This window comes from Folsomia candida, unplaced genomic scaffold (genome assembly GCF_002217175.1).
Source record: "Folsomia candida strain VU population unplaced genomic scaffold, ASM221717v1 Fcan01_Sc003, whole genome shotgun sequence".
Lineage (NCBI taxonomy): Eukaryota > Metazoa > Arthropoda > Collembola > Entomobryomorpha > Isotomidae > Folsomia > Folsomia candida.
The window spans coordinates 3,894,770-3,913,514 of NW_019091195.1; the positions used below are offsets into that span (position 1 = coordinate 3,894,770).

Below are 18,745 nucleotides of genomic sequence, written 5' to 3' on the forward strand. Positions count from 1 at the left end.
CAAATCCTGTAACTTTCCCCATACTTTCTCCCATCGGTTTTGACTTAAATTCAGAAAATAATGCACCAGAGTAATTACAGCTTGATGCAAAAATAGTCTGCTAGTGTCATGAAATATAATCATGACCTGGCTCGGGCTCTGCCCCAGAGGTTTAGAGTCGCACAACTTTACTGCAAAACGCGCAAGTATACATAATGGAGCCCTCGAAAAGCTGAGCAGGTTTGTATTAAATCATTTCTTAAGTTCTCCCGCATCTTTCCTGTACTAAGACGACTGCAAATATAAAACGTAGTGGGAAAATAATGCCTCGTAGTTGAGGCTCTTTTTTGGTTAAACAATTGGAACGAACGGGACAGCATGCCGGTTGGATTATTGCTCATTGTTGCCAACATCATTGCACATCCCCACCACCACCCACCCCCGTCATCATCAATGCATCAACCAAGACAAGAGGTACACATTTCCCACGTGAAATATCACTGCACAACGCAGTGTGGTATACACAAGACAGTCAATGACCCAGCAAGCAATGTAAATCAGGGTGCACATAGGTCATCAAAAGGAAGGAAATGCACGACAAAATACAATCATGATTCACAATTCCAATTTATCTTGTCGAATCTAATCTAGCTCTAGGTGAGTTGTCAAGCTTTCATTTCAAGAAATAATAATGCAAGTTGAAACGTACAAGTAATACAATGAGGCTTCTTTGTATAAAATAAATAGAGTAGATTGAGTGAACTCGGGAGCAAGTTAACTGGGTCTTGTACAGCGTCTCGTGAAACAAGAAATTATTTTAATGATAGAATTGTCAAGGTTTGGTTGTACCGAATGAAGTGAAGTAAATGAAACTTGGTTTCTCAAGTTCAAAAAATTTTCTGACTGAGTCATGATATGCGTCATGGTTGAATGTGGTTGCTTTTTTCATTGAGAATTATCTTACTTAAATACGTTTAAAGATTGTGATTCATCACTGAGTCTTAACAAATTATCATAATCTTTTGTCAACGTTTGCATCTCTCCTCAAAGTATTAGAGTGAATATTCTAACCGGAATAAGATATCACATGAGCGGTTAAACTTTTTTGTCTGAAATCAGCTTTTCATACTTTTCATCGCATATCCGTCGCAACCGGTCAGTAGCAAATACAAGATTTATGTCTCTTATTAAAATATTGTGATTCTTAGCCAAAGCTTGCCTCGCAATAAATTAGAATCAACAACCCAACTGATCATTCATTTGATGAAGTAGGTACTAAATAATACATTCTTCAGTACGCAAAACAGGTTGGCATGATTGCTCTCTTTCCGACTCGGGCTATTTGCCATCAATATGCAACCGCAATCAATCAATCTAGGTTGATTATTAAATCTTTCGATCCTGGTTGAGTAAGAGCAATAATGGACTTTTCTGCTGACATTCTGTTAAAGTGTGTCACCACGAGTATTATCATGCACGGCTTGTTTAGTGATGTCAGCATGCCAGGTACATACCAAATTGTATCTAATTTCCAAGAAAGTCTGAAATTGACTTGCATTACGAATTTTGAAACGTTTGGTACATAAGTACATAAGTATACACACAAATACTTATGTATGTCCTGGTAGATAATGCATGCACATAAACCTCACTCATAAATCTTACTGAGAAACAATTTTTATCAAGGTTCCATAAAGTAAGTAAATGAACATCAACCGCAACGACGACAATTTCCCCGAACCTTACATGATCCAATCCTACCTAGTACATCATAGTGCGGGTCTTAGTGGTCTTGGATGATGGGTTTGGACGAGCTATTTAGAGAAGCTTTAAAATTACAACTGCAAATGAGATGGATTACTGAAATGCGATGAGAACTCAAAAATGCATTAGAGTCTGCAGGGAGGAGATGGTGGAGGCAGCTTAAAAAAACAGGGATCGGAGTTGGTGGAATATGTGAAATCTATAACTATCTTCCACTGCTGGGGGAAACCACATTACCTTTTGTGCCGGGCAAACAGTAAAAGGGAAAAAAGAAGTCAAATCTCAAGAGGAGATTTCTCAAGCCGACTTAAATCCTCAAGAAGACTGAAGCATGAGTCAGACGAGCCAACAACAAGAAGAATATCTGAACGAGAACGACACCGGGCATCGTCAGTGCACAAGAAGAACAACACATTTGAAATGAGTTTAGGACCAGCTCCACGGAATGCAATGACGTTCTCCCAAGACGCCGAGTTACGATACGATTTACGATTTCGTTCAAAATAAAATTCGCCAAAATCCAAAAGAAATCATTTTCATTATTACGTCTCATATATCACCTCCGTCGTTAAACTAGGTTGTCAAACAGAGAGCCGTCCACATATACTTATTTCGGCACGGCGCTCTCAATATGGAGAACGGTTAGAGAAATTGATGTGCAGATTCTCACCTCGCCAAAAGTTTGTATCTCTCTACCTTTGCAATTAGCATTTATTAGCAAGTAGGAAAAAATAATTTTCCATCTGAATGCACAACGACGTTGAACTGAAGTGTGTTGAACGATCTAAAATGGCAATTTGGAGATACATTAGAGACTTAATACTTCCACTTGTCTATCCATGTTGTACATAAATACATATCGGGAGAACAAATGTCCGATAATGCCAATCTATCAGTATTGTGGCGCATCTAAATTAGGAAATGGAGGAAATAATAATAATCATAAGCGGATTACTTGGATTTATTTGGAGACCATGATATATTTGATAAGCAAAATGGAAGACAATGACTAAATCGTCAAACATTTTTGTACCCTCATCCTGCTTCTTGTTCTTGAACACACAGCAACAAATAATGACCAGGAAGAGCCAAATCTTTTTCTCATTCTCTGTGTCACGAAAGCACGTTCCGAGAACCTTTGAACCCTCACACCAACAATTAGACTGACCATGAAAAAATGGTATGAAACCTCAAAAATTCAAAGAACAAAACTTGCTGCTGCTGCTGGATCATTACTGCATTTCCCCCTTGACTGTTACTAATTCGTTATCAAACGCTGTCATCAAAATATCATTCCGCTGGTTATTTCGAATTTCATGCACTATAATCTCCACAAAAATCTGTCTTTTCTAGTCATGCATCGAGATATCCACCAGAAAAGACAAGAGACGAAGACCAGTGTTAAGTGATGTTAGAAAATCGTTCACCCATCCACCCGTGACATTTTCTTTCAACAGTATCAAATTAGAGGGAGAAAGGACGGGAATGTTTTTATCAACGGTTCTCAAGCTGACGTATGTAACATGCAAGCTCTTCCCTCCTTTAGGTTCAAATATACTTTGAAATTCAACTCTGGAGGCATAAATTATGATGACAAAGATGCATCTGGCGATTATGGACCACACTTTAAACCCAAATTGATAGAGTTCCTTCCCATCGCAGTTAAAACGGAATGGCTTCTTTTGGGGTATAAAACAAAGAAGGATGCCGATTATTGAAACTAGAAAGAATTTTTCAGTAGTCAGCGGAAAAAGTGAATAGCATCGGAAACGAGAATGGTCAAGTGTTGCATACCATCACACCAACTTATTAACCAGGAGAACACAAGAAAAAAGTTGGTTCGAGAGTATAAGTGAATACTTGCCCCGTACTTTTCAGATCTCATTCTAACTCGGAGTTCAGAGGTATTAAAAATGTCACATGAGGACGACGACGACGACGAGCTTGAAGCAGCATCTGGTCGACTCTGACATGCTCCTCCTGGAGAGAGAAGGAGAGTTCTGGACTATGTCCGCATTTATATTAGTTGAGCGACCATAAATAAATAATATTACCACTACCAACTATCAAACTCGGGGATCGTCTCACATGAACAAGAGTGCATTTTGGTCGCTCAGTTGGACTTTGTTGGACCAGAAATAGAATGTGATCGGGATGATGGCATGTTCCATTCCAGGAGAGACGCAGACCATCGAGTTGATATTATTGTGGAGTACAAGCATAATAATATAATGAAACTGAGGAGGAAACAGCAGGTCCAATTCCTCCAAAATTGGTGGAATTGGACAGTGTAAGTAACGAGGGAAGAAGAAGAAGACACAAAAAGGGTCTGTCACATGGTGGAAACACTCGTCGTTGCAAACATAATGGTCTCCAGCAGTTTTACTTCATTATCAATAGCCCCACAGTATTTACTCATGGCCTTATCTCTTCCAAAAGAGAATCCCTTGACAGCCCTAATGCTGGTGGCATCATCTTTAGAATATCATAATTACTCCAAACTCGTCTCACTTTCTCCCCGTAGATATACTTAGGAAATGATAAGTTATTATCTTTATACTCGCCTCGCACTTTAAGACTTATTAACGAACAAAAGTTCTCTCATAGTAAATCATGCAGATATATATGCATAGATATATATTGTGACCACTGTTATTGGTACAAAATACGCCAGTATACGGGTGGCTGAGCTTCCAAAGGTCCTTGTCTCTCCCCCGCTCATACTTTCCCATATTATCATAGCTTATATTTAAAACGTGGTTAACTAACAGGGGCAGGGATGGTTTTGGCGCACACATTTTGCATATTTCTCAGTCTGAGGAAATATTTAATGAAATACCTCTTTCTATCACCTAAGCTATAACTCAGGGCATCCAAGCATGGAGGAGCGGAGACACCGGGAGAAACTTTCATGTGTAACTTATTAAGAGACTCATTCTCCCATGGAGAGATTCTCCCAGAAAAGCTTTACTAACTTACTCCACTCTTGGTTGGTCTGGCATCTCTTATTCGTTTATAAGTAAGTAGTCAGTGGAAACTGAGCTACTACGGCATTGTAGAACGCATTGATTCACCAACTATTATTATGACCATGATGGGAGTGAGCAGCAGCAGTGGCATAGTCATCCAAGCTCAGAAATTCCGTTTCCTTTGCACTCTCCAAGTGAGTAACCTCCTTATTATCAAACACTGACAGAGCAGGAAGTTTTAAGTCTTCACAGAAACAGTGAGAGAAGTAAAGTCAAGTAAAACCCAGCCCCTGCCATTTACGACGACTTCTTCCCTCCCTGCACACCAGAAGAAGAAGGCAAAGTCCACCATCCATACCACCTGAAGGAATATGATGTACAAAGACCAATTCCTCCAAGTCGATGCTAGATATTTGTGACTGAACCCTCTTTCGTCCTATCGCTTCTTGTTGCCTCCAGTCTCAAACGCACATAATACGACCCAGTGAAAAGGTAAAGTTGCTCCAATGCCGTGTAGATAGAGCAGCAAAGGAAAATCCCACAAAGGGAATGACGGTTATTTTAGTGCGGGGTCAGTTAGTTAAAAGTCGTTACATTATATGAAGTTGGCTTCCTTTCCTCCTCACTCTCCGACTTTATGAGAACTTTCGAAGGAACTCAACTCCACTTGGAACGAGGCCTCGAATGAACCCACCAACGTACTGCTTTTATCCATGTAACTAACTAACTACCACTACGACTGACGCTCAAAGAACTGCTTGGTCGTGTCAACCATTAAAGGGTCTTCTTCCATCCGAGTCCATTATGATTATGGTGCATGCAGTCGCATATATGTATTTATGTATGGAGTGGGATGCTGCATCCCCCTCTGGCCTCCTATACATATCTCTATACAAGTGTTACCTTTGCACTCTTTTGTGCACTCACCCCTCTCCACTGAATGCCCACATCTTTTGGTTGGCTTCCCTTAATTTTAGGCCTACATATAGTCCGGATCTTCTCGCCAGATTCGCCTTTAACTCCTTGTCACACTTGACACTTTTAAATGCTTTCATTTACAGAGAGTCAGAGAGAGCGTCTCGATCCCCTCCCTCTCCTCTCACCAACAACAATATGCCGTCTCCCCATTCTCTTCCCTGATACACTCGCTTTTCTCCCACTTAATTTTTTATTACCTTTATTCACCAAAAACTCCCAAAATCCTTTGTTTCAGTTTTCGTCACGTTTCTTTATTTTTATTTTTCCCCACAAAGCAAAAGTAGAGCTACTCGACCTCTCCATAAGAAACAAGCTTTGTGTCTTCTCCCATTATATGCACGCCATGGCTAAATGTACTTAAAAGCTTGATTCTATTACGATGCCTAAGAGATTTTTCAACAATCATGGGGATGAAATGAGTAAAATTATTGTTACGACTGAATGCTAACTGTTACCGGAACAATTACGTTTCTGTTACGGTGAATCAGTGGTCCAATTTGAGAAAAATACAGACATATAATGGGCATTGTAATAAGTCGAAGTAACAAAAAATATCCCATCCCTTAAAATCCCTAAAACTAGGGACTTGCTTTCTAGCAATAATAAATATATTTTAGAAAAATATTGGATCTTTCTGTATCTAAATATTCCACCACATTTCTATTAATGGATTTTTAATGTTTTATGTCACACCCCATCCTTTTATTACAAGAGGATCAACAGTCACCACAAGTCCTTCAATGAAATTGTGTGAAAAGCATGAAATCTGATTGATGCATGTTCAGAGAATGAAACATGTGAAGCGTTGAAATATTAATGCACGTTGATAAAACGACGACTCTATTAATATTGAAGGGTTGTTTCAGGGTGTAGGAACAACCGAGTGCTAAAAGCCGGTAGTCATCACTTGAACGAGTGAAAATTCAATTTCTTTGTCTTGTAAAATGGAGAGAAGAAGGGCCGTGGTGACTGAGGAGTGAGTAACTAACTAAAATTTTAAGAAGCCAGTTACTTACATGGAGGGGTACTTTTCAAGCTCAGCAGTGAGACATACAAATATATGTACATCAGTGCATGGTCCGACCGAGGTGAGGTAGAAGAAGAGGGTAAGAAGAATGCCCCTTCTGGTGCTCATGTTCAAAACATGATAATGCAAGTCGGACATTTTTTCTTGACTTCTGAGTCACGTTGTTCCTCTCAAGTGGGCAAAAGGTGTTTGTACAAAAGAACTAGAGTGCATTTCTTCCTACCTCGGCTATCTCTCTGCTGGCCAATAAAAATAAGCAGCAGCACCAGCACTCAAAATTTGAGACAGGTGAGATGATGCCATAGCGAATGTAGCAGCCAGCTACGGCTACATATGTACATTTTTATCGGGTGTAATGGCGTAGAGTGGAGTCATGTCTTTATATGCACAATCATGACAATAAATAATGATTTAAATCAGGAGCCAAGCATAAAAGCACTTGAAGAATAATAATAATACCAAAAAGACTTCTCACCTTGATTTAAGGCTTCCGTTGGGGCAGTAAATCCGATTGAAATTATAACTAAAACTGCGGGAGAAACCGTCCACAACATTTTACGAAGTTTACAATGTCTTGTTTGATACGACTTGGAAGTCATTGTAAAGTCGTCACAAACTGTTATATAAACTTAAACTAGTGTGTATGTAATGGAACACAAATGGGAATCACGACATCACGAAGTTGTTTCCAGTAGTATTTTTGTCACGGCTCGTACATTTTATTATTCCAGATCAAATGTCGGCACCTGTAATTAAAATTAAGATGTTAATAATAAAGTTTACATGTGTGTTTATTATGAATAAGGACGTTAAGAAATTATTTGCGTGTCGAAGAAACGTTACACTTTTAGGTCCGATTCGAAATTTTCACATTTCAGAAGCAATTTAATCCTTGATTGAACATTATTAATTAATCATGTGTCAAAAAGTATGCAATTTCACTACTTTTTCTTGGTGTTATGTTGTACAACTAATTGTTGAATCGCACTGATTTCGGAGGCAATATGCATAATTTCAGAATACGGATCATGGGTTTATATTTGACTTTACTGCAAAAAAACACGGCAAGTATTCATTTGGCGAGAAACATTATATCGAACCAAGCATTCACTGAATTAGTCGACTCGAAAAGGTACACAAGTAATAGAGGAAAGTGGAAGTGGAATAATATGAAATTGTCAAAGCTCATAATTTTCCCATTTGAAGGACTCACTTTACCATGATTAGCAAAAGGAGAAAGAATCAACAATAGTAAAATTACTTCATGTTGGCTCGTTCGAACCTTCTCCCCGTGGATATTCCAAAATAGAGTGGAATTGAGCAAGAAAATGGGAGAAAGTAATAAATTTTAGACCTGGCAAAAGTGTCCGCAATCGTAGAACGAGACTCGGGCAGTTAATCAAAGTACGAGAGAATAAACTTAAAAGAACTTTCCTGCCAACATTCAACAATGAGCTTAGGTCAGAGTTGAAACGGCACAGTGAGAATAAAAGCAAAGTTCCACTTTTCACCCAACCAACCAAACAGCCAAACTGCATGCATACATATGTATATGTAGCCCCTCTCCTTCTTCTCAAAGTGCAAATTATGGGAATTTAATCTCGACCTAACTAATAAGTAAAATATTATGTGCACTATCAACTATGGGTATAAATATGTAAAGGTGGAACTAAATCTAAAAGTTGTGTGTCCATAGTATATTCATTGCGACTTCAAAAATTCCAACCAGCAGCCAATAAGTCATGTGATATCGGTGACAGATTACCAAGACTAATTAGAATAGATAAAACAGGAAATTAATGCATATTCATGAAAGCGGAATGAATGAATTGTAGTTTAACTTTATCACCCAATCGAAACACAACTCCTATCCAAACAACAAGGCTGAATTTTCGCAATATTTATTGTTCTAAATAAACTTTGCTAGTTTAGCCCTGGAGTTAATGGAGTGGACTGCATGCATGCATACGAACAAAATTGAGGGGAGAAATGCTGCAAATATTATTTTCAGACAAAAAGTTATTTGCCAAACTAAGTAAACTTGAGCAATTCTGAGCCTCTGGGTTTGAACAAGTTTAAAGCATGAATTATTATTCTTTCATTCTGTCGGAGCAATTGCAATAATTTATAAAACCCTTTTTCTCCTAACTTATTGTTGTTGATGTTGATCGACAAAATTACCTACTCGAACTCTTAATTGGAAACTTGCATTTCTGGCAAGCAACGCAGCACGACAAATAAGTGAGGCAAATCGGTTGCGGTGGAGTGGAGGTGGATGACGCCGACGACGACGACAAAACACGCAGTTGACAAATGTCCTTCTTTACAGAGAATAAATAATTTATGAAGCAATTGGAACATGTTTGACAGGCAATATTAATAATACGTAACTGAACAAGGTTTTATTGCCGGTGGTGTGAGTCACAAGAATAGTAGTGGAAATGATACAATACGCACACAGCACTTAAATACACACTTTTGCAATCCACCATTGTGAAATGTGAAACTGCACTGAAACAAATCCTGCTTGCAGATTTCAATGCAAATTACATTTTCACTGCAAATGTAAAATCCAGTTATTTTTCAACGTCCTCATGCAAACTGCTAATATCTCATCATCATCATCCTTACTTACGTATAGTTTGTTCGAGTAAACAAGGCATGCATATATGATGAAGCTCGCAGTTCTGTCTGGTATAGTAATAAGCAAGTGAACAGCGCTTTTAAGATACAGTATGGCGAATGATTTACGTTCCATATATGCATGAACAGATTTGTCTGCAAACCAACGTAACGCAACGCTCGATTTTAAAATCTGTGGAGATTGGGATTTCTACCCTCGCAAGTTAGCCGCATGCATAAATGGGCCCCACAACAGCCACAAGCCAGCCACAAATGCGTGTTACTGTGAGAGCACCTTTTGCACGTAGAAATCGAAATGAAAGAAAGAATGGATGGCAATGATATGATAAGGCAACCAGGTAAAGCCATCATCATCATCTTGCCGTATGTACTATGTAGCCAGCCAGCCACCGGTAAAACTGGCAAGTTGATGCAAATGATGATTTCAAGTTTTCTAGTGGAATAAATAAACGGCTGGAGGACCACGAAGAAAAAGAGGATGTGAGGAAGAGGGAGGAGGTGTTGTTGCTTTAGGCAAAGTGTGGAGTCTAAACTTATTTTACGCTCTAGCCAGACTGAAGCTGAGGTTTGAAGCAGCAAGAAAAGAAGTTGATTTGATTCTTCAGGGGAGAGAATCAGAGATTGAAGATGCATGGCGAGATTTAAGAAGAAGAACTTCACATAATAATGTAGTGGTTCCGTACAATGACCCAACCGTCACCATCACGGCATAATAAGTAAGAACGGGTGAGGATAAAGTATTGCTGTTTTTTATCCTATATAAGCAATTGTGTAGGTAAGTTAACATCTGCATCGAGGTGGGATGATTCAATGGCAATGGTACATACGTATTTATGCTCGTGGTGGAACACTTGCAGCTGATGTCGAATCTGACGGGATGAAAAGTTGGCCTTCGCAAATTGCAAATGGTTTTATTTATGCATCTCGAGTTTCTTTATCAAATCTATCACAACAATAACATCCATCCATCCACCTCTGTGTGCAGGAGGAGGAGAGAAACTCCCATATTCCGTAAGAAATCTCTAAATTTGGACAGATGATAAAAAATAAAATTATGCACACGCTACTCAATTCGGACGCTTTAAGTCTCACCTCTCTCTCTCTCTTTAACGGATTTGGCTTTTGTCGTACTTTACTTTGGAGGAAGTTTGACAGGAAATTTCAACTTTGCCAAAAGTTATTGTACCAACAATCAACGCATTAGCCATTTAAAATCTACCACTCTGAGGCTAAAAGTTAAAATATCTCTCTCTAATGAAATATGCATATACGGAGCAATCTTTGTCAGGTCAGGCTATGGATTGGCTTATCTAATCAATTCCCGGTTGATAATAATTTTAACAACCTCTCTGCACCATTCCATTCAATCAAAGAAGCAGGTACATATATGACAAAATACATATTCAGACCAATATTCAACTCGACTAATCTGGCCAAACTCATAATATTAAATGAACGTAATATAAAATGATTGCCAGATTGCATGGACCTAAAAACTAAACTGGAAATGGAAATGACTTTAGCAGCACAAGCCAATCTGAGAATAAATATCAGAGCAAATAAATACGGCAGTAAGTAAGTAACAGAGTTATGTATGGAATATGGATGGCTGGTGGTTCTTTCTGGTTGATTGAGTGGTGGTGCTTGGTGGCGTATCAAATTTATGCATTTGATAACAAGTGTGTATAGATATAAGGTTTTAGACATTCGATATTAGTATGGATCGGAGCGGAAATAAAAAAAGATATGCAAAACAAACCTGGCTAGCCCAACACAATTAGTGCTTTTGTTAGTCATCAATATTAATTCAAGAATTGTGCAGTGCAATGGAGTCGAGAGTACAAATGTGTCATAGATCGTGCCTGGTTTTTGGAGGTGGTGGTGGGTGGGTGATGAGGTTGTAAAAACAAAGGTGATGTGGACGATGCAGCAGAATAAATGAATGTGAGGATGATGATGTCTTTGCATATTTACTTAATTTTGTCATTCAGTTTTAAAGCCGGAAATGTATCCTTTTATGAATATTCCTTCCCTAGTAAATAAGTACGTTCATACAAATGGACGATTTACTACTGATATTCGTCAAGCTCATTGCTTTCATACATACATCATTCCAATTTATGAAGTTCTCCTCTGTCAATTTTCGTTTCATTCATTTTAGGAAATCCTTTACCATACATTAAACAGCTCCATGAACGCACTTTCAAGTGATGGCCAAAGGCTTCTGTGCCGTGCTGTATGTGTGTGTGTGTAGATATTTATGCTTTTCTTCCAGCGAAACCGAAGAGCAAATGAAACTGCATAGGAAAGTTGTTGACAAATGTTGAAAAAGTCGTTAGTAAGAAGACCTCGTAGAGAAAGACGTATGGCTAATTAATAAATCAGGGACACGTGGTTTCCCAATTTGTGAAAAGCCCATTTATCACAAGTCTTTGACGACAGCACGAGAAACCGATTTAGCCACATTATTAGAATCATTTTGCCGCATAGTTTATCTGGACTTTTTGATAAATTTGGGAGGAAGGGGAACCAGAAGAGTAGAGCGAGAAGAACTAGTAGTTGATTGAATAATCCAGATATGCGGTCTGCCAATTTATTTGCAATTCTAACTGGAACCATATTTCCAGCAGTTTAAAATAGGATCGGATCGTACGCGATGAATCTATCCATTCCCTTTACATCATTTAAATTCTATTCAACGTTCAACTACGTTAATTCAACACATTAGCCGAATTATGCTATACCAACGGATTTTAACTCGAGTTGCGAATATAGCTTTGACGACGAGTTGGGTTGCTATTTGATGCTGCTGCTGCTGCCTCATTTTATTATTCCTCACATTACTCGTCCTTTCAGAAACTCTACTCAAATTCTGTGACTAAATTAACTTTCCTCTCGAATATAAATTCATGACAGCTAATTATTAGAAAGAAAAGTAGTTGCGTTCTTCTCCCATGAACCATAAAATGTACCAATCGTGCCATTTTATACTGAAAACATATTTCATAAGTATGCATAGACAAGAAGATGATTTTTAAATATTTAATGCAACGTTGAAGTAACTTATAATACAATATATCATGTGAAATGATGAGCTATATTGGTTTGGATGTTATTGATTATAATAATACCTGGTGTTTGTTCAACACTACAGTGAATAGACAATGGATGAGGTCACTGCAATAAAATTGCAAACGGACCAAATGAGATTTTGACTTAATTACGCAAGCAAGGAGTCACGTTCATCATTCCGAGTATATGCAAGTATTAATGACATCATCACTCCTGTCCTGTCGTTAAGAACATGAATCAGCCAATTTGTAAGATGTAGTTTGCATTTTTAGCCCGAGTCAGGGCTTATGGAACCGTCATGTCCGTCCGTCCGTCTGTCCGGCACGATAGAGCGAAAACGGCAGAACCGATTGACTTGAAATTTTTACCATATGCTTATTGGACAAAGTTAGGAAACGAGTTCGTAGATGGGCGAAATCGGTCAAGTGGTTGACCAGTGGGGGTCATCTAGGTGGGTGGGGTATTATGCACCAAAATTTCAAAATTGTCGTAGAAGGCTGAAATTGGGTACAGAGGTTGCTAATGGCTCCTAATAGATAAAAATGACTTCAAGTTGGAAAAATTTTTATCTTGAGGGACCCTAGGGGGTGACCCATACGGATTTTTCAAAATCGTCATAACAAGCCGAAATTTGGTAGAGAGGTTGCTAATGGGTCTTAATAGAAGAATATGACATGAAATTGGTAAAATTCATATCTGGAGCGACCCTATGGGATGACCCATACCGATTTTTAGAAATTGTTTTAAAAAGATGAACTCCGGCACGGTGATAGTTAAAGGCTTCGTATTAAATAATATGAAGTTAAAAGTGAGTAAATTGCAACCAGAGTGACCCTGAAGGCTGACCCATGCCGTTAAAACTTGTTATTTCCATCCGAAATTTGTCATGGAGGCCAACAACCACTTCTGGATTTAGAAAATTAGTTCCTAACTGAAAATTTAGAAGCGGAGCCTGACTTAACGAGTCAGGGACTCTGTCCCTGACTCGGGCTATATAGAGTCTGCACTGTAGGTTTTATTTAAAAACATCACTTTATGTGTACATTGAAAATGCAACGTTTTTAATAGATACATAAAATTTCCCAACATAAATGTTGGGAAATTACTGAAATTAGAATAGAAATTTCTATTCTAAATTTAAATTTCAAACTTATAATTTAGCTGTGTAGGGTATAGATTTCATTGGAAGATTATATGTATATTCAAAAGGAACCACCTAATAATAATTTAATTAATCATAATAACATTGTTCACGACGAAGAAACATCTAGAATATTTTTTAGGCCGGCCTAAAACTCCTTGCGAGACAATTGAATTGAGCACTTGATAATACTTATGGTGAGCCTATGCACATAGAAAATTGATTTGTCCTGCCTACTTATTCTGCGATCGACAGGACAGCGAGTCATGCAACAAGACACCATCATCCCAACTTGGGACATAAGTATTTAGAAGCCATGCCATACGCTATAAGTACTAAACTAAAACTATTAACCATAAACTTTGAAATAAACTCTCGATTCTAATTTCATAACTTTATTGCTTTCGAATACAGTGCACGATATACGTACACAGTGCTCAAATGAGAGGTAGTGGGTTTGTAAATAAACTCGAATCATTAGCCGTTACTCAGCAGTTTAAGAAATTCAAAACCTCTCTCCTCTTCATGAAATGACCACGAAGACGAAAACGGACACATAAATAATTCACTGGCACTCACTCTCATGGTAAATGTTGCCTTGAAATATGAATAGCAATCAAGATAAAGAATAAATATAAAAAGAAAGTACGGACGACGATGGTGTATATTTATCCTACGCTCTAGTTTAGACTAGCAGAATTCGACTTGCAGAACCACTGTGCGACGACGACACATTTCTTTCAATTCCAAGTTGACAATCGTGCAGTAATAATTCATAAGCAGAGCATCAACATTTTCAAGGCATACATAGTAATATGGCTACTAATACAATGTTCACGTTGAGCTTATTGAACTTTTTTTCAAAAGTAAGCACTGATAATATTCCTGCTCTTGGAAGACACGGTCATTCCTTGTGGTTGGTTTTTTAAAGTTTAGCTTCTTATTATCACAAATAATCAATATACAATTTTATTTTGACACTTGATATGCAATTATGCTATTACCAGTAAGTGTGTAGTAGGTGTCTTGTCATTCAGTTTTTTTTCGACTGCCTACGCATGTACATATATGCACGTATATATGTATTTGAATAGTGCTTCCAAAGACATAACAAAACATTTATTGCCTCAATTTCTCCTTTGTGGTTTGTTTACAGTCTCAACCAATGACCAATCTGTAGTATTTACGTATTCCCACTCATCTGAAAATAATGTAATGTCTCTCCCACTAAAAAACGGTTTTTAGTAAATAACAATTACGAGAGGAATGGAATAGGATTGCAGCAGTAGGATGGATCAAGTGGAAAAAGAAGTCTGTCGTTGATATCACACTGTTTGTTATCATCATCATCCCACTATGTAAGTACATATGAGCGAAAACCGGCACGCAGAGGGCTCTATTGCAATGGGTGGCGTGTAATGGCAAATTGAGGACAGCAAAGAGATGATAGAGAGACCAGATAACGGCACAAACCAAATTGCAATAATAATAATACCCTCCAACCAACCGACCGGGCTATCTGTTGTGTTGCTGCTGCTCTTTCTAGGGGATTTTTTTACACACATTTTGCTATATGTTCAGCCGTACCACCTTCTCATACCTTTTCAGACCATGTAAAGTTTATTGGAATTTGTTGGACAGGAAAGGTGGATGGAACGGTGGAGAGAGAGAGAGGCTGAATGAATATGTTTGCTTCCACTGGGTGAGCATAATGGCATTTCTCTGTTGCATGATATGATGTGTCCCAAAGAACATCACGAACAACATGGTATTTATTTGCCATATTTTTTATACACGACGATCCATGCCACCGACCAACGAACAAAGCGAACATCCAAGAAAAAGCAAAACCTTATCCTTGCTTAAATACTTGCCTGCTGCTCTTTATCCAAATTTTTGACATGACTGCAGTGTTTTATGCTCACACACTCATTTCACTCTGATTTTTGGATATGCATCTGTATAAAATATGAGCACTTGGATATATAAACCTGCACATTTTCTTGTAATTTTTCTGGTTAAAGCTGGTTAAAGAAGCAGCAGTGGCAGGAGCATTGCAACCACCAAGTGAACCAGATATCGGAAAGGGAGGCTATAAAACAACATGAGCCATCGGAAAATAAATAAAAAGCGACAGATAACAATGGGGCTAATCAAAATACACGAGATACACTCACATAAATCGCATATAAGTGCACCATTGGCGTATCACAGTCAGACATTGATAGCATAACTTGAGCAAACCAACAACATTAGAAAAGGAGCTCTTGTTTGAGAAGCATCATGAATTGAGACTTTGAGAGAAGAGCTGATTCCTCCTCTGAATTTCAATTCAATTCATGTACAACTCATTTCCCTTTATCAGGAAACCTTAACATGGGACATGTCGCCGCCCTCACTGCTGGCTCCTGGATGTCCAAGAATGTATGTATGTAGCAGAAATTTGCAAAATTGCATGCAAATTGAACCAGCAGCAGTAGTTGTCATCAAAATTATTACAGCCGGCCAGTATCAGTATGCATTATGATGCAGAAACAATTTCTTCAAGTGCGAATAAACTAGGCTAATGAAAGTAATAAGTACCAGTGACCAGTTTTATGTCAACTGGTAATGACAAAACGTAGCAAATAATGCATCTAAATGCAGCAGTAAATCAATTTTATGCATTTTCTTGCGACGATAAACCGTTAACTACTGTCAAGAGGATGACGAACTACTTCCTAGTAAAAACCTATCAATAATATTTATTGGAGTTTGGGAAATCTTAACCAGATAATGAACCAGTTCCGCGTATATGTACGGATATCACGACAATGGCGTCATCCGAAGTCAGAAGAAGTGGATTAATTATCACTCATCTGACGGAGCGAGTCATTTAATTCAGATATGTATACTAACCAATAAGACTCATTAGAAAAATGCAGGGAACAATAACAAGTATTATGCATATGGCATACATATGTATTTGGCACAAATGTGTGCGCTTACCTCTTGCTAAACAAGTCAATTCCAAATCCTTATAATCCGAATTATTGCAATCCGGTCGGATATGCTTCACTATGTATATAATCTGATGGCTATTTCACTTTAACACAAAAAGAAACTTAAAACAAACCTTCTCACAGTTAAACCGGGCAAGTTCTGCACAATTATTGCATGAAAACTAAAGTAAACCCCTCACACTCTTTCTCGCAATTTTCACCACCACCACTCGAACACTCAAAAAATATTCGTAAGCAATTATCCATCCAGTAAATAATGATGATCTAATCGGCAACAATGATCGAAACTCTTGAGACACGCCACGCCACGCTGACAAACCGCTTGGCACCCACTTCCGAGGTGAAATACAGACAGGTAACTGGTGTCAGATGATTTATTCGTCCTGATTTCCACTTATCGGTCCTCGATAAGTAAATAAGTATTACTAATTTCTACCACGTCCCAAACAAATTAATAAATTTTGTGTAACCAATCTCCATTCAGCAAGACATAAGTCACTTCTTTTCCGTTGAGACGTTTCGATTCTCACTTTTCCCAGAAATCTCTGCAACTTTGAGAAGAAATCAACAGTTGAGTAGTTTGTTGAGCTTTCTTATTTCAGGGAGGAGAAAGCAGTGGCTTAAAATGTGAGAGCCGGGCGAGAGAGCTTGGGCCGCGTGTTCTCGTTGACTCTCTCAACGCTGGGATACAACTGACTCAAGCAGCAGAAATGCAGCCAGCTCACGTAACCATCATCACCACCACCAAAACTTATTCACTCCTCTCTTCTCTAACCATTTGTTGCTTTCCACTGAATGTCCTGACTCACCTTACGGCCGGATTTCGTCCCTCTTCGCCTATCTACATCCGACAATGAGTTCATGCTTTTTGGTTGGACGTTGTTCTTGGTGTCACACACTCCTAAGCCGAACGAACCTGTCTTTTTGTTAAGAGATTTATCCAAAAGTTGACAAAATTCTATAACAAATGGACCTGCGAGTAAGCGTTTGGCCGTTGTTGGCATCTTGGTACACATTTGCATCTTACAACTTGGTTGCGTGTGTGTTTGTAATGTTGGACATCTTTGGAAAATAAATTCAGTCCTGAAATTTTAGACGTGGATTTCTTCTTACGTATGTAGTAATTCAGCGTAGTGAGTACGTACATAGTATGGATTAAAATTTGAAAAAAAGTCCCTGTCAACCGACTCTTCCTCCATTGAAATATGGTGGACGACAAAATCGAGCTGGTGGACAGGTTTGCATGAATATGCGGGTTGTGTTGTTTTGTGTACGCTTTGAATCGTCGTGATTGTCCAAGTTTTTCATGACAAAAAATGGAGGGCAAAAAACCACTTTCTTCTCATGTATTGTGTGTATGTGTATACCCTTCTTGTTCTAATAATAGGGTCCTTTTTACGACGACTATTTCTGTAGTCATTATTATATACGAGTGGTGGTGCATGCATGTTGAGGGGACCACGCATATTATGGCATGAAGAATGAACCATCCGTCAATGGTGGTATAATTCCTTCTTCCATCATCTACTACATATATGTACATGCGAGTATAAACTCTCTGGCTGATATTAAGGAGGTAGATAAGTGGTTCTGCTCCTTAAGAGCTGTGCCGTGATATGAAAACCTTGTAACAATGGTCGTAGTAGCAACGCCGAGTGCTGGCAATGGTCAACAGGTAAAAGTCTCCTACTTCTTACTTTTTTACTGTGATTGCTGCTGGAGACTCAAAGTGTGGAGAAATGTGATGCGGTGCAACTTCAGTTGTGAAGGGTTTGATGCGGGCTCAGTTTTGCTTCTTACTTATTAGGAAAAAGAATTGACTTTTTATACTTCTTCTGCCCCCAACCAAACACACCATTCTTTTATTCACAGCTACTGCTTCGTGTGCCTTGTGAGTAGTTCAGATTCAGACCCTTTTCCATAAGACAAATACTTGGTAACGGCATCGAGTTGTGGTGGCGATGGTGGTGGAGGAGACTTTTCTAGTGCTTTGTTTGCCTTTGTTTGTACTTTTGTTGAAAATAATAATGCCGGTCTGGCTCCAAGTTTCTCCAAGGAGCAACACTTAACTTCATGCTTTACTTCTAATAACGTGCTTCTGTTTATTGGGAGGATGATGATGATTTTGAATTATTTACTTGTTTTGTTTACTCTTTTCAAGTCAAGAAGG

At 38.5% G+C, this 18,745-nt stretch overlaps 1 protein-coding gene across 3 annotated transcripts in view; it reads right to left on the minus strand.

Moving 5' to 3' along the window:
- The window catches only part of LOC110845402 (DE-cadherin), a 48,040-nt gene extending 30,772 nt beyond the window's left edge, over positions 1-17,268 (minus strand). The window contains exons 1-2 of one of the 3 annotated variants that reach the window (XM_022091790.2): positions 16,562-17,268; positions 7,193-7,463 (exon numbers count right to left, since the gene is read on the minus strand). In XM_022091790.2, the coding sequence (XP_021947482.1) occupies positions 7,193-7,316 (124 nt within the window). In that variant the 5' untranslated portion in view covers positions 7,317-7,463; positions 16,562-17,268. Of the gene's footprint in view, positions 1-7,192; positions 7,464-8,898; positions 9,191-16,561 lie in introns of those variants that run through there. The other 2 variants (XM_022091791.2, XM_035850538.1) reach the window with 2 other exon arrangements.
- Between the last annotated feature and the right edge of the window lie 1,477 nt (positions 17,269-18,745).